Source organism: Mercenaria mercenaria, chromosome 19 (assembly GCF_021730395.1).
Source record: "Mercenaria mercenaria strain notata chromosome 19, MADL_Memer_1, whole genome shotgun sequence".
Classification (NCBI taxonomy): Eukaryota; Metazoa; Mollusca; class Bivalvia; order Venerida; family Veneridae; genus Mercenaria; species Mercenaria mercenaria.
In genome coordinates this window covers 35,555,750-35,572,075 of record NC_069379.1, presented here as the reverse complement: position 1 = coordinate 35,572,075, position 16,326 = coordinate 35,555,750, and the positions used below count along the sequence as shown (strand labels likewise).

General features: G+C 34.2%; 1 protein-coding gene across 2 annotated transcripts; it reads left to right on the top strand.

The window, feature by feature from the left end:
* On the top strand, positions 1-12,086 carry LOC128551152 (adhesion G protein-coupled receptor B1-like). 2 transcript variants are annotated; one of them, XM_053531628.1, is made up of 6 exons: positions 3-469; positions 4,928-5,101; positions 5,629-5,678; positions 6,272-6,353; positions 7,526-7,611; positions 8,239-12,086. In XM_053531628.1, the coding sequence occupies exons 1-6, from the start codon at positions 184-186 to the stop codon at positions 8,350-8,352; spliced, it is 792 nt and encodes a 263-aa protein (XP_053387603.1). In that variant the 5' UTR covers positions 3-183; the 3' UTR covers positions 8,353-12,086. The 2 variants fall into 2 exon arrangements, with proteins under 2 accessions (XP_053387604.1, XP_053387603.1); XM_053531629.1 differs by lacking the exon at positions 7,526-7,611 and having other exon boundaries at positions 1-469.
* The last annotated feature ends 4,240 nt before the right edge of the window (positions 12,087-16,326 follow it).

Here is a 16,326-nt window from a genome sequence, read left to right as displayed (position 1 = left end):
TAAATTAATAGCTTATTAACATTTGAAACGCTTCTAACTTCTGTCAGATGCGCGTTTGTTTTAAATGATATCAAACATTCTTACTTCTCCGTGCTTTTAAAACTGAAACCTCTTTGACGGGCAGAAATTAATGTTCAAATCAAGTAAATTGTGTTAAAGTTTTATCTGTTAAACTGTAAAGAAATGAGAGCTGATACTGGGTACGCGTTTTTATTGTGTATGGCTACTGTAATTAGAAGACAATGTAGCTGTGGAAAAGTGAAAAAATATCAGTCAAACGGACGAGTTTCCAACGTTACTGAAACCCATACAGTGCGTTCATTGTCGGAATGTGCGGTTCTTTTAGAAAAGAGTGTGAACAGTTTGTCGGTTAACTTTAACCAGGATGAACGTAAATGCGAGCTGAGCGGAATTTTCCCGGAAAACGCAACAACAACTGTTGAAGGATGGACAGTGTACACAAAAATTGGTATTATTTGATAGTAATTTTATATATTTGAACTATATATGTTGTAGATTTTCAAGTTATCAAAACAAAAAAAAAATATACCATTTTGTTACATGAGTGAAATATATCTTGCATTATCACAATGAAAAATATCATGGGTGCATTTATTCAAAACATGAAATAAAACAAATAGTGTTTGCTTTACACATACGATCAAAACATCGTTCACTAATGAACACCATATCTTACAATTTCACTCGTTGCTATGCCACTCGCGAAAATATTGCATCTGGTGTTCACTCGTGAAAGATATTTCAAACTTCCACTGAAAGAAACAAGTATATATTGCGTGGACTAAATGATCTTAGAGGATAACAAATTATATTAAAATCAAAGTTGAGGAGGAATTTTACAGCCCCCAATTTATATATATATATATGCTTAAAAGAAACAAAAACATTCGTTTTATTTCATTTCTTCTTTTAATTGAAGGGTCGGGTATGCAAAAAAAAAAAGAATCTATCACTAGTTGAAAGTGCGGAATGAAATATCTGGCTGAGCCTTGTTAACCACTAAACAGTTATTCTCAAGCCAGATATTTCCATCTACATCTTCAACCAGTGAAAGATTCTTATAGAATATGGCGTATTTGTGCTTGGTTTGCCTTCCGGTGTTTGCTTAGTTTGCATCTACTAAACTTAACCTTTTCAGAGATTTTCAGAGATTTTTAGTGATTCTACATTTTAATTTTTATTTTTTAAAGGAATATGAATTTGTTTTCGGAGCTGTAACTTTCATGGTGAATGAGACTCTAAATCTAAGTAGTTTTACATACTTTTGTTAGAATATATCACTTTTTATTTAATATGAAGTTACGCTTATTGAAATCATGTACATAATGCAAAAGAGAAATAATAATGTAGGCCACAAAATAAAATAAAATAAATTGGTAGAAAGAACGAATAATTGAGTAGAAATCAAATTATCCTACGACTTATTAAAGCAATATCATTTTCCACATTCTTTTGCGTAGAAATCAAATTATCCTGCAATTTATTACATCAATGCTTTTTTCGACGTTCTATTGAGTAGAAATCAAATTATCCTACAATTTATTATATCAATGCTATTTTCCACTTTCTATTGAGTAGAAATCAAATTATCCTACAATTTATTATATCAATGCCATTTTCCATGTTCTAAAAATCAAACTATCCTACGACTGATTACAATGACGCTATTTTCCACATTCTGTTGAAAGGCCTAGTGAAACAAAATAGACAGAAGTATTTAAAGACACTTTTGACATCGCGAAATGTTGATAATTTATTTGTTTGGTCTTATCGCATACTTAATATGCATATATAATATTTTATTTCTGTTATAAATGAAAATTTGAAAGATGCATATTCTTCTTAAGATTATCTCGTACGCATCCTATCACGAGCGCACGACATATTATTTCAAGCGCACGACATCTGATCTCGTACGCACGACTTCTTATCGCGAACGCACGACATATTATCTCGAGCGAACGACATCTTTTCTCGAGCGCACGACTTTTGATCTCGTACGCACGACATCTTATCTCGAGAGCACGACATATTATCTCGAATGACCGACATCTGATGATGTACACACGACATCTGATCTCGTGCGCACGACATCTTATCTCATGATCACGATATCTGTTCTCGTGCGCACGACATATTATCTCTGTAGTATTGAAATGGCATATAGAAGGCCGGTGCGCACTGCTAAATTCCAAATGCTAAAATATCGTGCACCCGAGATAAGATGTAGTGGGCTCAAGATAAGATGTCGTGCACACGAGATCAGATGTCGTGCGCACGAGATCAGAAGTCGTGCGCACAATATAAGTTGTCGTGGGCACGAGATCAAATGTCGTGCGCACGAGATCATATGTCTTGCGCTCGAGATAAGATGTCATGCTTTCGAGAAAACATGTCGTGACCATGAGATAACATGTCGCCGAGACGAGATTAGATGTCGTGCGCACGAGATAATATGTCATAAGCTCGAGATAAGAAGCCAAGCGCTCATGATAAGATGCCGTGCGCACGAAATTATATATCGATCGCACGAGATACTTCTCTATCATACGAGATAAGCGGTTGTGCGTTCGAGAAAAGATTTCGTGCACTCGAGATAAGATGCAGTGCGCTCGATATCGTAAGTCGTGTGCACGAGATAAGATTTTGTGCGCTTTTGAAAAGATGCCGTGCGCACAAGATAATATCTTGATCGCAAAAAATAAGCGGTTGTGCGTCCTAGATAAGATGCCGTGCACTCGAGATAAGATGTTGTGTGCTCGAGATAACATGTTGTGGACACTAGATCAGATGTCGTGCTCATGCGAGAAGATGACGCGCGTTCAATACAAGATGTAAGGCGCTCGTGATAAGATGCCTTGCGCACGAAATAATATCTCGATGTCACGATATAAGAGGTTGTGCGATCGAGATAAGATGTATCGACCACGAGATAACATATCGTAGACACGAGATCAGATGTCATGCGCACGAGATAAGATGTCGTGCGCTCACGATAAGATGAAACACGCTCGTAATAATATGCCTTGCGCACGAGATAATATCCCGATCGCACGAGATAAGAGGTTGTGCGATCGAGATAAGATGTCTCGACCACGAGATAACATGTCGTAGACACGAGATCAGATGTCGTGCGCACAAGATAAGATGTCGTGCGCTCAAGATATGATGAAACACGCTCGTAATAAGATGCCTTGCGCACGAGATAATATCTCGATCGCACGAGATAAGAGGTTGTGCATTCGAGATAAGATGTCGTGCACTTGAGATAAGATGTTGCGCTCAATATCAGATGTCGAGCGTACGATATAAGTTGTTGTGCGCACGAGATAAGATGTTGTGCACTCATGATACGATATCGTGCGCACGAGATAATATTTCGATCGTACGAGTTAATGGGTTGTGCGTTCTAGACAAGATGTCGTGGGCTTGAAATAAGATGTCGTGACCGCGAGATAAGATGTCGTGCGCCCGAGATAAAATATCGTGAGAAAGAGATCATTTAAACTTATAAAAACAAATGCATGCCCTAATCATACCACCGTATTACATGAATTTGTGAAACGGAATATTTGTTTTACTAAATGATACAATTTAGTCACTGGTTAAACAATTGCTTGAATATAACATTGTTATTAAAACGGCATTTTGATAACGGATGTTTTATTCAGATCTGATCAATTGATTTTGCCAAGAAAAATGCGTCCCATGTGACCCGGCTTTGTGAAATTTACGGGAGCAAAATTGATTTTAGATAAAGCTGCTGTTATAATAAACCTTTTATATTGTGCTTCCTTTAGGTTTTATCCAAAAAAAGTTCCATTTCGAAAATGGATCATGAATATTAATGAAAATAGTTCAGGCGCAAATATGAAAAGGGAAGGGTTTCCGCTTCGTTTTTTATCGATTTATATTTCTGACAGTTCGTATTTTCTGATGAATAACAATCGTCATTGTTAAAGGGTGTTTTGGGGGGGTTTTTTGCAGTTGTTACCGCGCAGCCTGTTGCGCAGAAATTTGCTTATAGATTCTGTTTTTTTTTTTCTAAAATAGAAAATTGAATTTTTGTCAGGCGGTATCAACACTTTAACGTTAATGGAAACAATTTCATTATAAGCAGGTTCTACTCTTATAAAAGCGAACTGGTTGGTCCCTATCTAAGGAAAGGCAAGTGCAAGGAAGAGAGGTGTCTGTTTACAAGAAGGACGACAGAAAGTGAAGAGAATGTAGCTTTGGATAGTGCTGCAACGAATGAATACAATTACAATTCAATTCTTATCCATGTTTAAAGGCTTGTTAGGCCCTAAAAGAAACGTGTGTAAATGATGAGTTTTCTGAACCAAGCACCCAAAGACGTAGACAATACAAGCGGATAGTTATTTTCCCCGGAAAAAATGAACCGAAATTCGAGAAAAACCTATATATCTCAGAAAAAGCATGGTTACCCATGAATTCTATGGTATATTTATTATAAATATGACATAAGCTACTTACAAATTATACAAGACATTTTTTCAGTATTACAAATTGTAGTTATCTGTGTTAGTTACGTAATGCTCTGTGCAGTGAATTGAATATTTAAGAAAAGTATAACAATTTGTCAAAAAATTTAAATTAGTTTGCTTTATTCCAGGCATTTTATATTTGAGTACTAATTTCAATTTGGTCATGCACCTATCCCGTCTGTACATTAATACCTGGCACGGTTACATTCCCTAATGGTCAGTGAAATTGATAGAGTTTAGTTATATGGAAGTCATGTGGCAATGTAAAATTTTAAAAAATCTATCCATAGAAAAAACTATATATTTTTTTCTCTCTAGGAAATGTGGTGTATAATGAAACTTCATCGTAGCTTTCATATGAGAAATAACTATTACATTTGGTATGATTCTTTTTCCTTCAGCTGTTGACGGATCCTGGGCCAACTGGATGTCCTGGAGCACGTGTTCTGAGATTTGCAATGGCACAAGAACAAGAGCTAGATTATGCACGAATCCACCCCCGAGCAATGGAGGTCTGTCATGTTCCGGTTATACTACAGAAAATGAAACATGTTATGAACAAGGCTGCTTTCTGGGTACGTTTGCTATGTTGGGTCATGTAGGGGTGTACTGATACATGTATTACTCTTTCTGAGTAAAACTTTTTGCAAGTCATTAACGCTCAAAATGCTGTGCGTTTGTAAAGCTGCTACTTTGCGTATTTGGTGTTGAACACATATCCTACTGATTTGATCTTAACAAATACAATTAAAAAATTGCGTCAATATAAAAGAGAATAATTGGAAAACCACAGCACGACATAAATGAAACTTTTGCAGGCCCGATTTGATTGAACCTTTTCATGGTCGGTGGTGGAAATTCAAGCTACTGTTTTAGTCCTCAGGTCTCGGGTGTAGCAGTATTCAACATCTACATATGTTATAAGAACAAAAATATGAGTTAGAGAACTCGCAGATCGTTTCATACGGCGGTGCACATGAAATCTTCGGTGAAACTTTAATGTAATGCCATGAAAAGCCGTAAATATAAACAGAAATTTCATCAAGATATTGTACACTCATTTATTGACTTTCTGAACCAAACTCTTATATTTTATTTTCAGAAGATAATTACTACATCGGCGAAGAATCTGTAACATGGGAATGGGCAAAGGTATATGTTGATATTTTCATGAAATAATGATTTCAATCGTATACAAATTCTTAGATTACATGTATGAATACATTTAATGACATTGTCCAGCAAGTAGGCATTTAACCTCTCTCACACATCAGCCGAATGTATACGAGTTTTAATGACTCGATATATAATATGAATTTTTTTTCATAAATAATTTTGATAAATGCTTGCAGTAAATTGTTTTATAATATGTTGCCTAAATACGCTCAAGATATATAAACTGTTCCCTGCTGTAATTGACGATAAAATCAGTACAGTATAAATAGTTTACTTTACGTCTGAAATGGGCATAAGCAATGTCTTAAAGATAAATAGGTAAGAACGGGAGCTACTAGTACCCGTTTTTACGCAACCAGAGATCGAACTGATGAGCTCCCGCACCTGATACGGACACCAAGCCATTCAGCTTTTGAGGCGCTACACAGCCGGAAGAGAAGCAGAACAGTGTATATGACTGAAATATTGTAAACAAAGTGTGCTAAATGGAACAAAAGCCAGCAAAATAAACGCTTTTAAACCGATCAAAACAAAGAACCAAATATCTGACGGATAATTTCACTTTACAGGCGGAATGTGAAATCAGGAATGCCAGTCTGGTCATACTCGAAAGTCAAGGGGAAATAGACTTTCTCGAAGCCATTGTAACCGGTAACACAACATGTTTCAAGTGACGTGCCTCCAGATTTTAATAAAATTTCCTTTTCTGACATCATATAACAAAGGCTATCGAATGTCTCAAAACCAGTGAAAATTTGTTCAAAGTATATTCTAATATACAGCACACTTTTGACACAAAAACTTACTGAAGGACAATCAGTTACTGTAGTGAGTTTGTCCATTTTTTACATGCAATACGAATGTTTGTAAATGCCTAGAATTACAGACTGACATTTACTGGAAATGTACGGTATATATGTATAAAAAAGACATAAATCTGGGCGCACGACATTTTAATATAATTTAAATATTAGATGTGTATTTTTGCTATCATAAATGTGCATTTTGATTGATGTCTCTTTGTATGAAACGGGGGTGCCTTTAGTGGCCGAGTGGTTAAGGTCGCTGCCTTGAAATCACTTGTCCCTCATCGATATGGGTTAGAGCCTCACTCGGGGCGTTGAATTTTTCATGTGAGGAAGCCATCCAGCTGGCTTACGGAAGGTCGGTGGTTCTACCTAGGTGCCGGCTCGTGATGAAAAAATGCACGGAGGGGCTCCTGGGGTTTTCCTCCACCATCAAAGCTGGAAAGTGGCCATTTGACCTATAATTATGTCGGTGCGACGTTAAACCCAACAAAATAAATAAATAAATTGTATGAAACGAAGTTTGTCTGATACATTTCGTATGCCTTATTGCCATGTGCCAAGTGTAAAATAGTAAATGTTGCCTGATAGGTAAGCTATGATATCTTACTGATTCACACTTGTGTGATTGATCAGAAAAAAGTAAATCTAGCGTTATTCCATTATATTGTTGCGTATAAACTTTTCATAAATGGTTTTACTAAAAAAACAGGTGAATATCCTAAAATCGTCTGTCTATCTTTATATATTGAAACTGCATTATAGTGTAGATAAATATTATACGAAAGTCATTCAAGTATATGTGGAAATGAAACTGCGTACGCATAAATTATTTTTAGCTTGCTTTCGAACAAAAGTCTACACGTTTTAGTCACTTAAAATTACTACATAGACATGCGCAATTTATATTCTGAAGCTAAGAACCACGAATTCATATTCCCTAGAAACAGCCAATTAGGCGAAAGTCACGCCATTTCATGTTGGTTAAGGATTGATCAGCATCAGAATTAATTTCAGAATTTGAACACTGGATTGGCATGAGATGTAACTATGGTAAAAATTGCACATGGATTGATGGAAGAAGTGTAGAGGGCGGGTTCCAAGTACGCCAGATATATTTCGGAAATTTATTTATGTTTATTAGGATAATTCTTATAACAGATAATCATTCAATTTCATATGAATTAACCACACGGAAACATTTTTGACACTGTTTTCCTACAAAGAATAATAATAAAGTCAGTGGCATTATCAATAAGATGCATGAGATGTAACAATGGTAAAAAATGCACATGGATTGATGGAAGAAGGGTACAGGGCGGGTTCCAAGTACGCCAGATACAATTTTGTTGAGCCATATATATTTTAAAACTTTGTGTTTATTAAGATATTTCGTATAACAGCTAATCGTTCAATTGCATATGAATAAGTCAGACGTAAACATTTATGACACTGTTTTCCTACAAAGAAAAATGAATTTATTATCAATTAACTTGTAACTAAAAGCTGCACAAAAAGGTTTATACCGGTACTACATCGATTGCTCTTTCAGATTTTAATTTTAACATGGTTTTATATACAGTTAAAGTTCAGCTCAACGTTGAAATAACGGTTATTTTAATATATATCGATTATTTTTAATGTTTATGTTTTCGATACTAGTCTTAATGCGCATATAAAAGTAATTAAAACAAACATGTCGATTACGTAGCTGCATTTTCTTCTTACAGGCATGGGCCCCTGATGAACCGAAAAATACAGATTGTGTATGGATTGGTTACTTTGGAAGCACATGGGACGACACTTATTGCGACTTACCTCGAAAATATATTTGTGAATTCTGAACGAAATACCACCCACAGGAGTATAATGTACGGTAGACATACCATGATAAAAACATGAAAATCACAGCTATGATATAAACATAAACTTGTATATACTGAGACATTTGTAAATGCAGCAAACCAAAATCTACATTTCCTCGGAAGGTTGGGTCTTAATAGTTTCGGAGTAAAGAAATTACAGTTTTTGTGTTTACTGGAAACAACTTACCAATATAACAGTAATACTTTGTAAACAGGGTAAACTACGTGGTTGTGTTAAGAAAATTACTACGTTTGCATCCCTGAATATGGCATGATCCTGAGCTTTTCGAACAATTAAGCGTGAACAGATCTGAACTGCCTTTTCGAACAATCAAGCGTGAACAGATCTTAACTGCCTTTTCGAACAATTAAGCGTGAACAGGTCTGAAATGCCTTTTCGAACAATTAAGTGTGAACAGATCTTAAATGCCTTTTCGAACAATTAAGCGTAACCAGATCTTAACTGCCTTTTCGAACAATTAAGCGTGAACAGATCTTAACTGCCTTTTCGAACAATTAAGCGTGAACAGGTCTGAAATGCCTTTTCGAACAATTAAGTGTGAACAGATCTTAAATGCCTTTTTGAACAATTAAGCGTGAACAGATCTTAAATGCCTTTTCGATCAATTAAGCGTAACCAAATCTTAACTGCCTTTTCGAACAATTAAGCGTGAACAGATCTTAACTGCCTTTGCGAACAATTAAGCGTGAACAGATCTTAACTGCCTTTGTGAACAATTAAGCGTGAACAGATCTTAACTGCTTTTTCGAACACTTAAGCGTTACCAGATCTTAACTGCCTTTTCGAACAATTAAGCGTAACCAGATCTTAACTGCCTTTGCGAACAATTAAGCGTGAACAGATCTTAACTGCCTTTTTGAACAATTAAGCGTAACCAGATCTTAACTGCCTTTTCGAACAATTAAGCGTAACCAGATCTTAACTGCCTTTGCGAACAATTAAGCGTGAACAGATCTTAACTGCCTTTTCGAACAATTAAGCGTAACCAGATCTTAACTGCCTTTTCGAACAATTAAGCGTGAACAGATCTTAACTGCCAGCAGTACATATTGAAAGTAAACTAAAAAAAACACACACAAAAAATCATAACTGTTACACCTATATATTATTATGGAATTTGGAAAAGAATATGTTTTTCAAAAGGAACTTGCAACCTATATCAAAGTGTCATTGGAGACAAATATCACTTATTATTATATTTAAAATATGATAAGACCAAGATATAGCAACAGATAAAACGTGTTACAACTTGTTATTGAAAAAAGTACGAAATAAAAAAAAACACTGTATGTTTCCTGAAATACCATTATATTCCATTACAAATGAAATCTATTTAACATGATAACCTACCGCTTACATTTTGAATTACTTTACATTAGGTTGTTTGAAGGTTCTTTTATATGTTGTTTTATCCTTACATTTTGTCATAAATTTGAATTGAGACACCTAATATCACTTTACAATTGTGCCCAACATAGAAGGAGAAAAATAAGATAGTCAAAAATTATCAGGTTAAAAATAAAATGTACTTAACACACGAGTCTTCTAAACATATACACACAAATGTTAAAACAGAGGGAAAAAGAATTTTAGAAACCTCATAGGTCGCTCAACACAACAAAAATGAAAAATGCTGCAAAGTTTGTTTAATTAAGCCTGTTCATGGACGGAAGTCGAAATAAACACTACCGTCCGCGACCTTTAGCACTTGGTTGAGAAGTATTCAATATCTGTTCATTTAACAAGTACAAGAAATCAGTGTAGATCCGCAGATTTGTTCATACGGCGTTGTACATAGAACCTTCAATGATGCACAGAGTGCAATTGCACAAAATGTTGACGTATATACCCAAGATAAATATGGGTTTGCCGTTAACGAATTAACAATGAACAGAATTTAACAAACTAGCTAAAATCTAGAGAGGGGTTCTGAAGTGCATAAGCTGTACGTCGTGCTAAACTATATCAAATGGTCAAAATTTACAAGCTCTGATAAAATGTATGGGGCCATCCAGCAGGCTAATGGAAAGTCAGTGGTTCTACCCATGTGCCCTCCCGAAATAAAATAATGCACTGAAGGGTCTTACACCTATTTCCGAAAATTATAAAATCTAAAGCAGCACTCTATAGGTTATTTTTGGAAAACTTTGATACTAAACTAGAACATATAGATGCGTTATTGAGTTGTTTAATTCAATTACAAATACAAAAAAAATGTTTTAATAGAATATAATTGAAAAACAAATAAATTAATAAAATAAGAGGGGTAACTCCATATAATATGTTACCTAGAGGTCTCTTTATTATACTTGAATGAAAGGATATTTTGGTATGTGTATGCTTTGCAGTGTTTTGTTTATCATAGAATATAGATAGTTATAATTATATAAAAAGCCCTAAAACTGAATCTTTTGGTTTATATATTTTTACACAGGGACATGTAGTTTTGGAAAATGGAGGGTGGGGGTAGTGTTACAAGACAAAAAGTAGCATAAAGCAAACTTAGAAAATTTTATCTAGGAACCAAAACGAATGAATAAGTTTGCCTAAAATACAAATAGAAAAAAAAATATTCAAGGATAAATCTTAGGTAAGCGGGCCGATTCATAGGGAATCTAGCAATAAATCGAAGTGCACAGTTTCTAAGGTAGTACTAAATTAGGAATGGTGCTGCAACCTGTTGTTGTACTAACATAATAGACTTAACAAAGTATTGGTGCGATGATGGTGGTTAGCATCGTTCATGAGTGGGAAATAAATGTCTTTTTCATAATTTGGTAAAAATCTTCTTTAATTTATAATAAAGTGTTGATAATAATATTCATTGGAAAGTAATTTTATAAAAGTTGGTTAAAATTTTAGCAGGAAATAAATTTAGTTAAAAGTTTTAGAAAATATATGAAATAAAAGAAGTTGATTAACCTAAAAATTTATTAGACTTGATGTTTCTATGGTATGAACAATTTTGTTTCAGTATGATCATGTGAAGTATTAGTATTAACTTCCCTTATAATTACGTAAATGAATTACTTAAGACTGTGTATAACAGAACAGCGCTCTTGTTCTGAAACAAATGGATATTAGTTCTTTCATTCTTATTTATTGCAGGTATGAAATTACTTTACATAGGTTATCAAAAATTTGGTTTTAGGGGCATAAAATTCTGTTTTCATAATAATTACTATTTCAGATTATGAATGAATTTGTTTTGATTTTTACGGTTTTGCGTTTTAAAATGATATTTTTATATTTTTTGATTTATATGGATTTGCGTTTTAAAATGATATTTTGACATTTTAATATTCACTGTTTTGACTATGACAATAAGATTAAATTTATTAAAGAGAAAAAAAAGAAAACTGTTCTGAAACAAGTGGAAATTAGTTTTTTCATTCTTATTTATTGCAGGACTGGTAAGAAATTTCTTTACATAGTTTATCAGACATTTGGTTTTAAAGGCATAAAATTCTATTTTCATAATTATTATTATTTCAGATTATGAATGAATTTGTTTTTGAATTTGAATTGATTTATAAAAATTTGCGTTTTAAAATGATATTTTAATATTTTAATACTCACTGTTTTGATTATGACAGTTAGATTAAATTTATTTTAAAACAAAAGTGAAAACTGATCTGAAACAAGTGGAATTAAGTTTTTTTCATTCTTATTTATTACAGATGGAAATAGATCTAGCGTTGTGTCTTTCTTTCTCAAAAAAAAATGAGCTAATCTTTCCCGGTTAACTTATTACCATGTCACCATAAGGGCAATACGATTATTGATTAAGATTTAAATAATCCAGAAATAAGCGCCAAATAACAAACAGCCCGATAACAAAATCATATGGTAACAAGGGCACCTGGTGTGCTCCTCCACCACCAAAGCTGAAAAGTTGCCATACGACCTATAATTGTGTGGGTGCGATGTTAAAAAAATGTATGGGGAGACATTTTTGCGGCTGCCACACGTCACAAAAACACCCGATGCTTTGATAAATAAAATAGAAAACGGGAAACTCCATAGGTAGCCCAACACAATAAAAATGAAAATGTTACAGACATTTTTTGATTGAGCTTGTTCATGTTAGCGGAAAAGCATGTTCTCGTCCATATCCTGTAGCCGTGTGAGGAGTTGTACTCCACATTTGTTCTAGTTAAAAGTACCAAAATAAAACAATTAAGTGCATTTACGAAACAGGTTAGAAAACAGGTATCAAAACAAAGGACTTATGAAGAACAGATAAGTTTAGATCTAGTAGAATGAGAAGGGTGAATGTACCACGTGACGTTTTCACTTATCTGGGGTGCCACAAACATGGCGGATTCCTCGGTAAAGGTAACATTTTAACCAATCTGTTCAAATAAAAGTAAACATAGACGAGTGCCGTCTCATGTGAAAATTAAACAATCGGCTACAAGTTCTTTATTTTAAAGATCTCTCGTTAATTTCAATATTGCAACCACGCACCTGAAGTGAACAAACTTGAGGATGTTAAGATGGGAGACATTTTCGCAAATTCAATAATTTAACCTTTTAAAAGACCGAAAAAGACTAGTATGAGACACGGATATTTGTACGAGTAATGTCTTGACATTTACAACTTAAGACATTACAAATTAAGAGCCCTCAATAGCTTCCAGGACCAGATTTATGAAATTGCTAAGCAGGGATACCGTTTTTCTTTGTGCTAAGACGGGGGCATGATTTTCCGATTTGTTAGTGGAAGTCCATTGTATTTCATTAACCTGCTTCATTTAAGTTTCTCAATGTTTACACTGCTTACTATAAAATAATCCCGTTATATGTCTGGTAAACTTCAAATGGTCATGACAAATGAAAGCTTTTTGCCGACTGTAAACTGAAATACTGAAAGTCTGACTGATTTAATTGAAAATGCACAAACTTTCACTTATGTGCAAAGATGATGATTCTTAACAGTATTACTACATTTCTAATTCAACTTTGAAAAAACAGCAAGTCTGTTTTCATCGTACTTGCGTTGTCGTTATTGCTTAACTGGAAATGAGGTTGTTGCCTTTATGTATGTAGGCAAAACTTTTCCTACGGGCAGAATTTCTTTAAACTTTGTGTACTGACAGAGAATCAAGTTTAAAACGGAAATATTAAAAATCATACATGTAGGTACCCAGGCTTCATCTTGAATTTTCTGCCCTTGAAAATCGAAAATACTAAAAATAATCAATTTTCAAGGGAAGATAATTCAAGATCAAGGCAAGAGATCTGTGTATTTTAAATTTTATTTCTGTTTCAGACTTCATTTGCAGTCAGTATACAACGTTTAAAGAAATTCGGTCCATGGAAAAGACTAGGACTTTGCGGTATCATTTTGTCATGTTCATAGTTAAGTACATTTGGAAAAGACTCTATATTGACATGGGGCAAAAAAATTCTTACAGAAGGAATTTCTTCTTTAAACCATTTTACTGACAGAAAATCAAATCAAAAACAGAAATTTGAAATAAAACAAACCATAGGAACCCAGCCTTTATCATGAATTATCTGCCCTTGAAAGTCAGAAAATACTGAAAATATCTTCTTTCAAGGGCAGATAATTCAAGAGCAAGCCTGGGTACCTATGATTTTTGATACATAATTCTGTTTGAAATTTATTTTCCAGTCAGTTCAAAGTTTAAAGAAATTCTGCCCGTAGGAATTTTTTGCCCTATATACATATAGGCACCTGTGGTATTTCCCCTTTGTTCGGTTCAACTTATTATATCAATATTATATTACTCTAGCTGAAACATGTTTGTAACTCTCATTCCTCATAATTAAAATGTGAACCGTTCTTACTTTTGCTTTGCTTCATAAAACAAGCACATAGAATGGTTGAGAATGTACACAGCAACGTTAATCTCAAGAATTGTAACTTGTATTCAGTTCGTTTTAGATCATAACTGTGTTCTCTTTTTATCGCTTTTGTTGGAACAGATAGTTTTAAACTACAGTTTAAAATAATTTATCATACTTTAAAAGCGTTAAGAATGTTTTGTATAAATTGAACGATCAGCGTATGTGCCGGTAATTTCCAAGGTAAAAGTTAAAAAAAAATGCTTTTAACCATTGTACACAAAAGAAAAGAATTCAGAGCCAATAGTTTTCATATAACATATTGCAGGTATAGCAGACGCAAAAATCACCTTGTTACTTAAATCTAGCACGACTCGATTTGATTTCCATTTAAACAAAGAAGGATATCAAGTTCTTTATATTCTGCGATAAACAACAGTTGAAACGCGGACCGGTAAGAGGGCATTATGACTTTAATTATGACGTCATATTGTCGCATGACGTCTGATACATTACTCCACGGGTAAATGAAGTCCAACATTTATTCAAATATGTCAATGAGCATATCAGAATGAAAAGAATCAAGGCATCTGAACACTGAACCGTCACGGTGGTAAATCAGACGACAAACCACTCGAAGGCCTTGATTATTTGTTAATCATACTATAAAAATGTCAATCACCTCAATGGTCGAGTGATAAGAGACTTCTTTCGCAGAGGTCCTTGATTCGAAGCCCGAAACTATGTGTCTTATGTTTAATAGAAAGCTGACATTTTCTTTCAGTAAATTTGAGTCTGGTGCCGGTTCTTCCCAGAACGACAGTTCGATAAACTGACTTAATACATCTGGCGTTTATTTTCTTAAAACAAAATATAATTAAAGATAGATAAGTTGTAAGGTGACACTATTTATGAATGTATGCAACAAAGACGTGGATACAACCAAGTTTCTCATTAAGTTGTTGCAAAGCAAATGGCGCAGAAAAAGAATTGAAGTCTGCCAATAGTATTCCTTTTCGATCAACAAAAATAAGTGAATTGGTTTCAAGCGTATATCGCAGACTGGTACTTCTTTTACACGGCTTAGGCCATTTACAGTTCTCTGTAAAATGATATTCTGTGGGCTGCTGAAAAAGTTATTTGATGCAAAATAATATTGTTTTTCTGCCAAAAATATCATCGAAACAAAAACGTACCTAGCAAGAAACTAACATTTTTGGTAACAATAATTTCAAATTATAATCGAGTTCATATTTGATCAGTTACACAAGATTGCGATCCCTAGACGCTCGAGCACAATCTTTCCAGGTTGTAGGGCCTCAAATCACATTCAAGAATAAAAATGCCTTTATCAATAAGAATTATCCCTAAATGATTTTTTTCACAATCATTGCTTTGTGTGTATGCGGATATGAAAAACAGTCGAAAAATGAAGTAGCCCAGTTACTAAAGTAGTTAATGAAGAACAATAACAATAGAATGTATAGGAAAAGCTCTACTTTTACGAAAAATTCTCAGAACCGGGCATTTGTATAAATTCGAATAAAATCAAATTTAATTTGATAAAGAAGTTGGACACCAAAGGACACTGTATGGGAATGAGTAAGAGTGATTGATACAGTACCAAAATATCCGCCTTCCCCATCGCCTTTACAATGTCCTGCAAATCTTGACATATCAGCTATAAAAGATTAAAAGTGATCCACCTACTAGTCAAAACAGTTTCTGGAAATAAGGACAGATGGACAAAATGTGCAGTTCCAATGCATTGTCGTAATATAATATAATGATATTAGTTTCACCGGGATAGACCGCCCACAGCAGTTATAATATTCAGCAGTCTAATATTCCTTAGGCCTCGTTCGTGGCACAGAATGCATTTCTGTCACACAAAAGTCTGAAATTTAAAGGCGCATTAATACATAAACTTTATATTACTTTTTAAGCCAAAAGCACATTCCGAACAAAATGTCTTAAAATAAGATACATGTATTCGGAAAAAAACTTATATACCTTATGATAAACAAAAACTGTACCATTTCCGATTTCTTTTGACAACTGTTACGGACGCTCACGATGAGCCGAGGCATTTTATTCCTGAATAAGATTTCAAACAG

Bases quoted from the DNA above. Each gene is read 5' to 3' on its own strand.
- LOC128551152 (XM_053531628.1), top strand. From the start codon at position 184: ATGAGAGCTGATACTGGGTACGCGTTTTTATTGTGTATGGCTACTGTA. The intron at 5,102-5,628 runs GTACGTTTGCTA...TTTTATTTTCAG, and splicing joins TGAACAAGGCTGCTTTCTGG to AAGATAATTACTACATCGGC. The intron at 5,679-6,271 runs GTATATGTTGAT...TTCACTTTACAG, and splicing joins TAACATGGGAATGGGCAAAG to GCGGAATGTGAAATCAGGAA.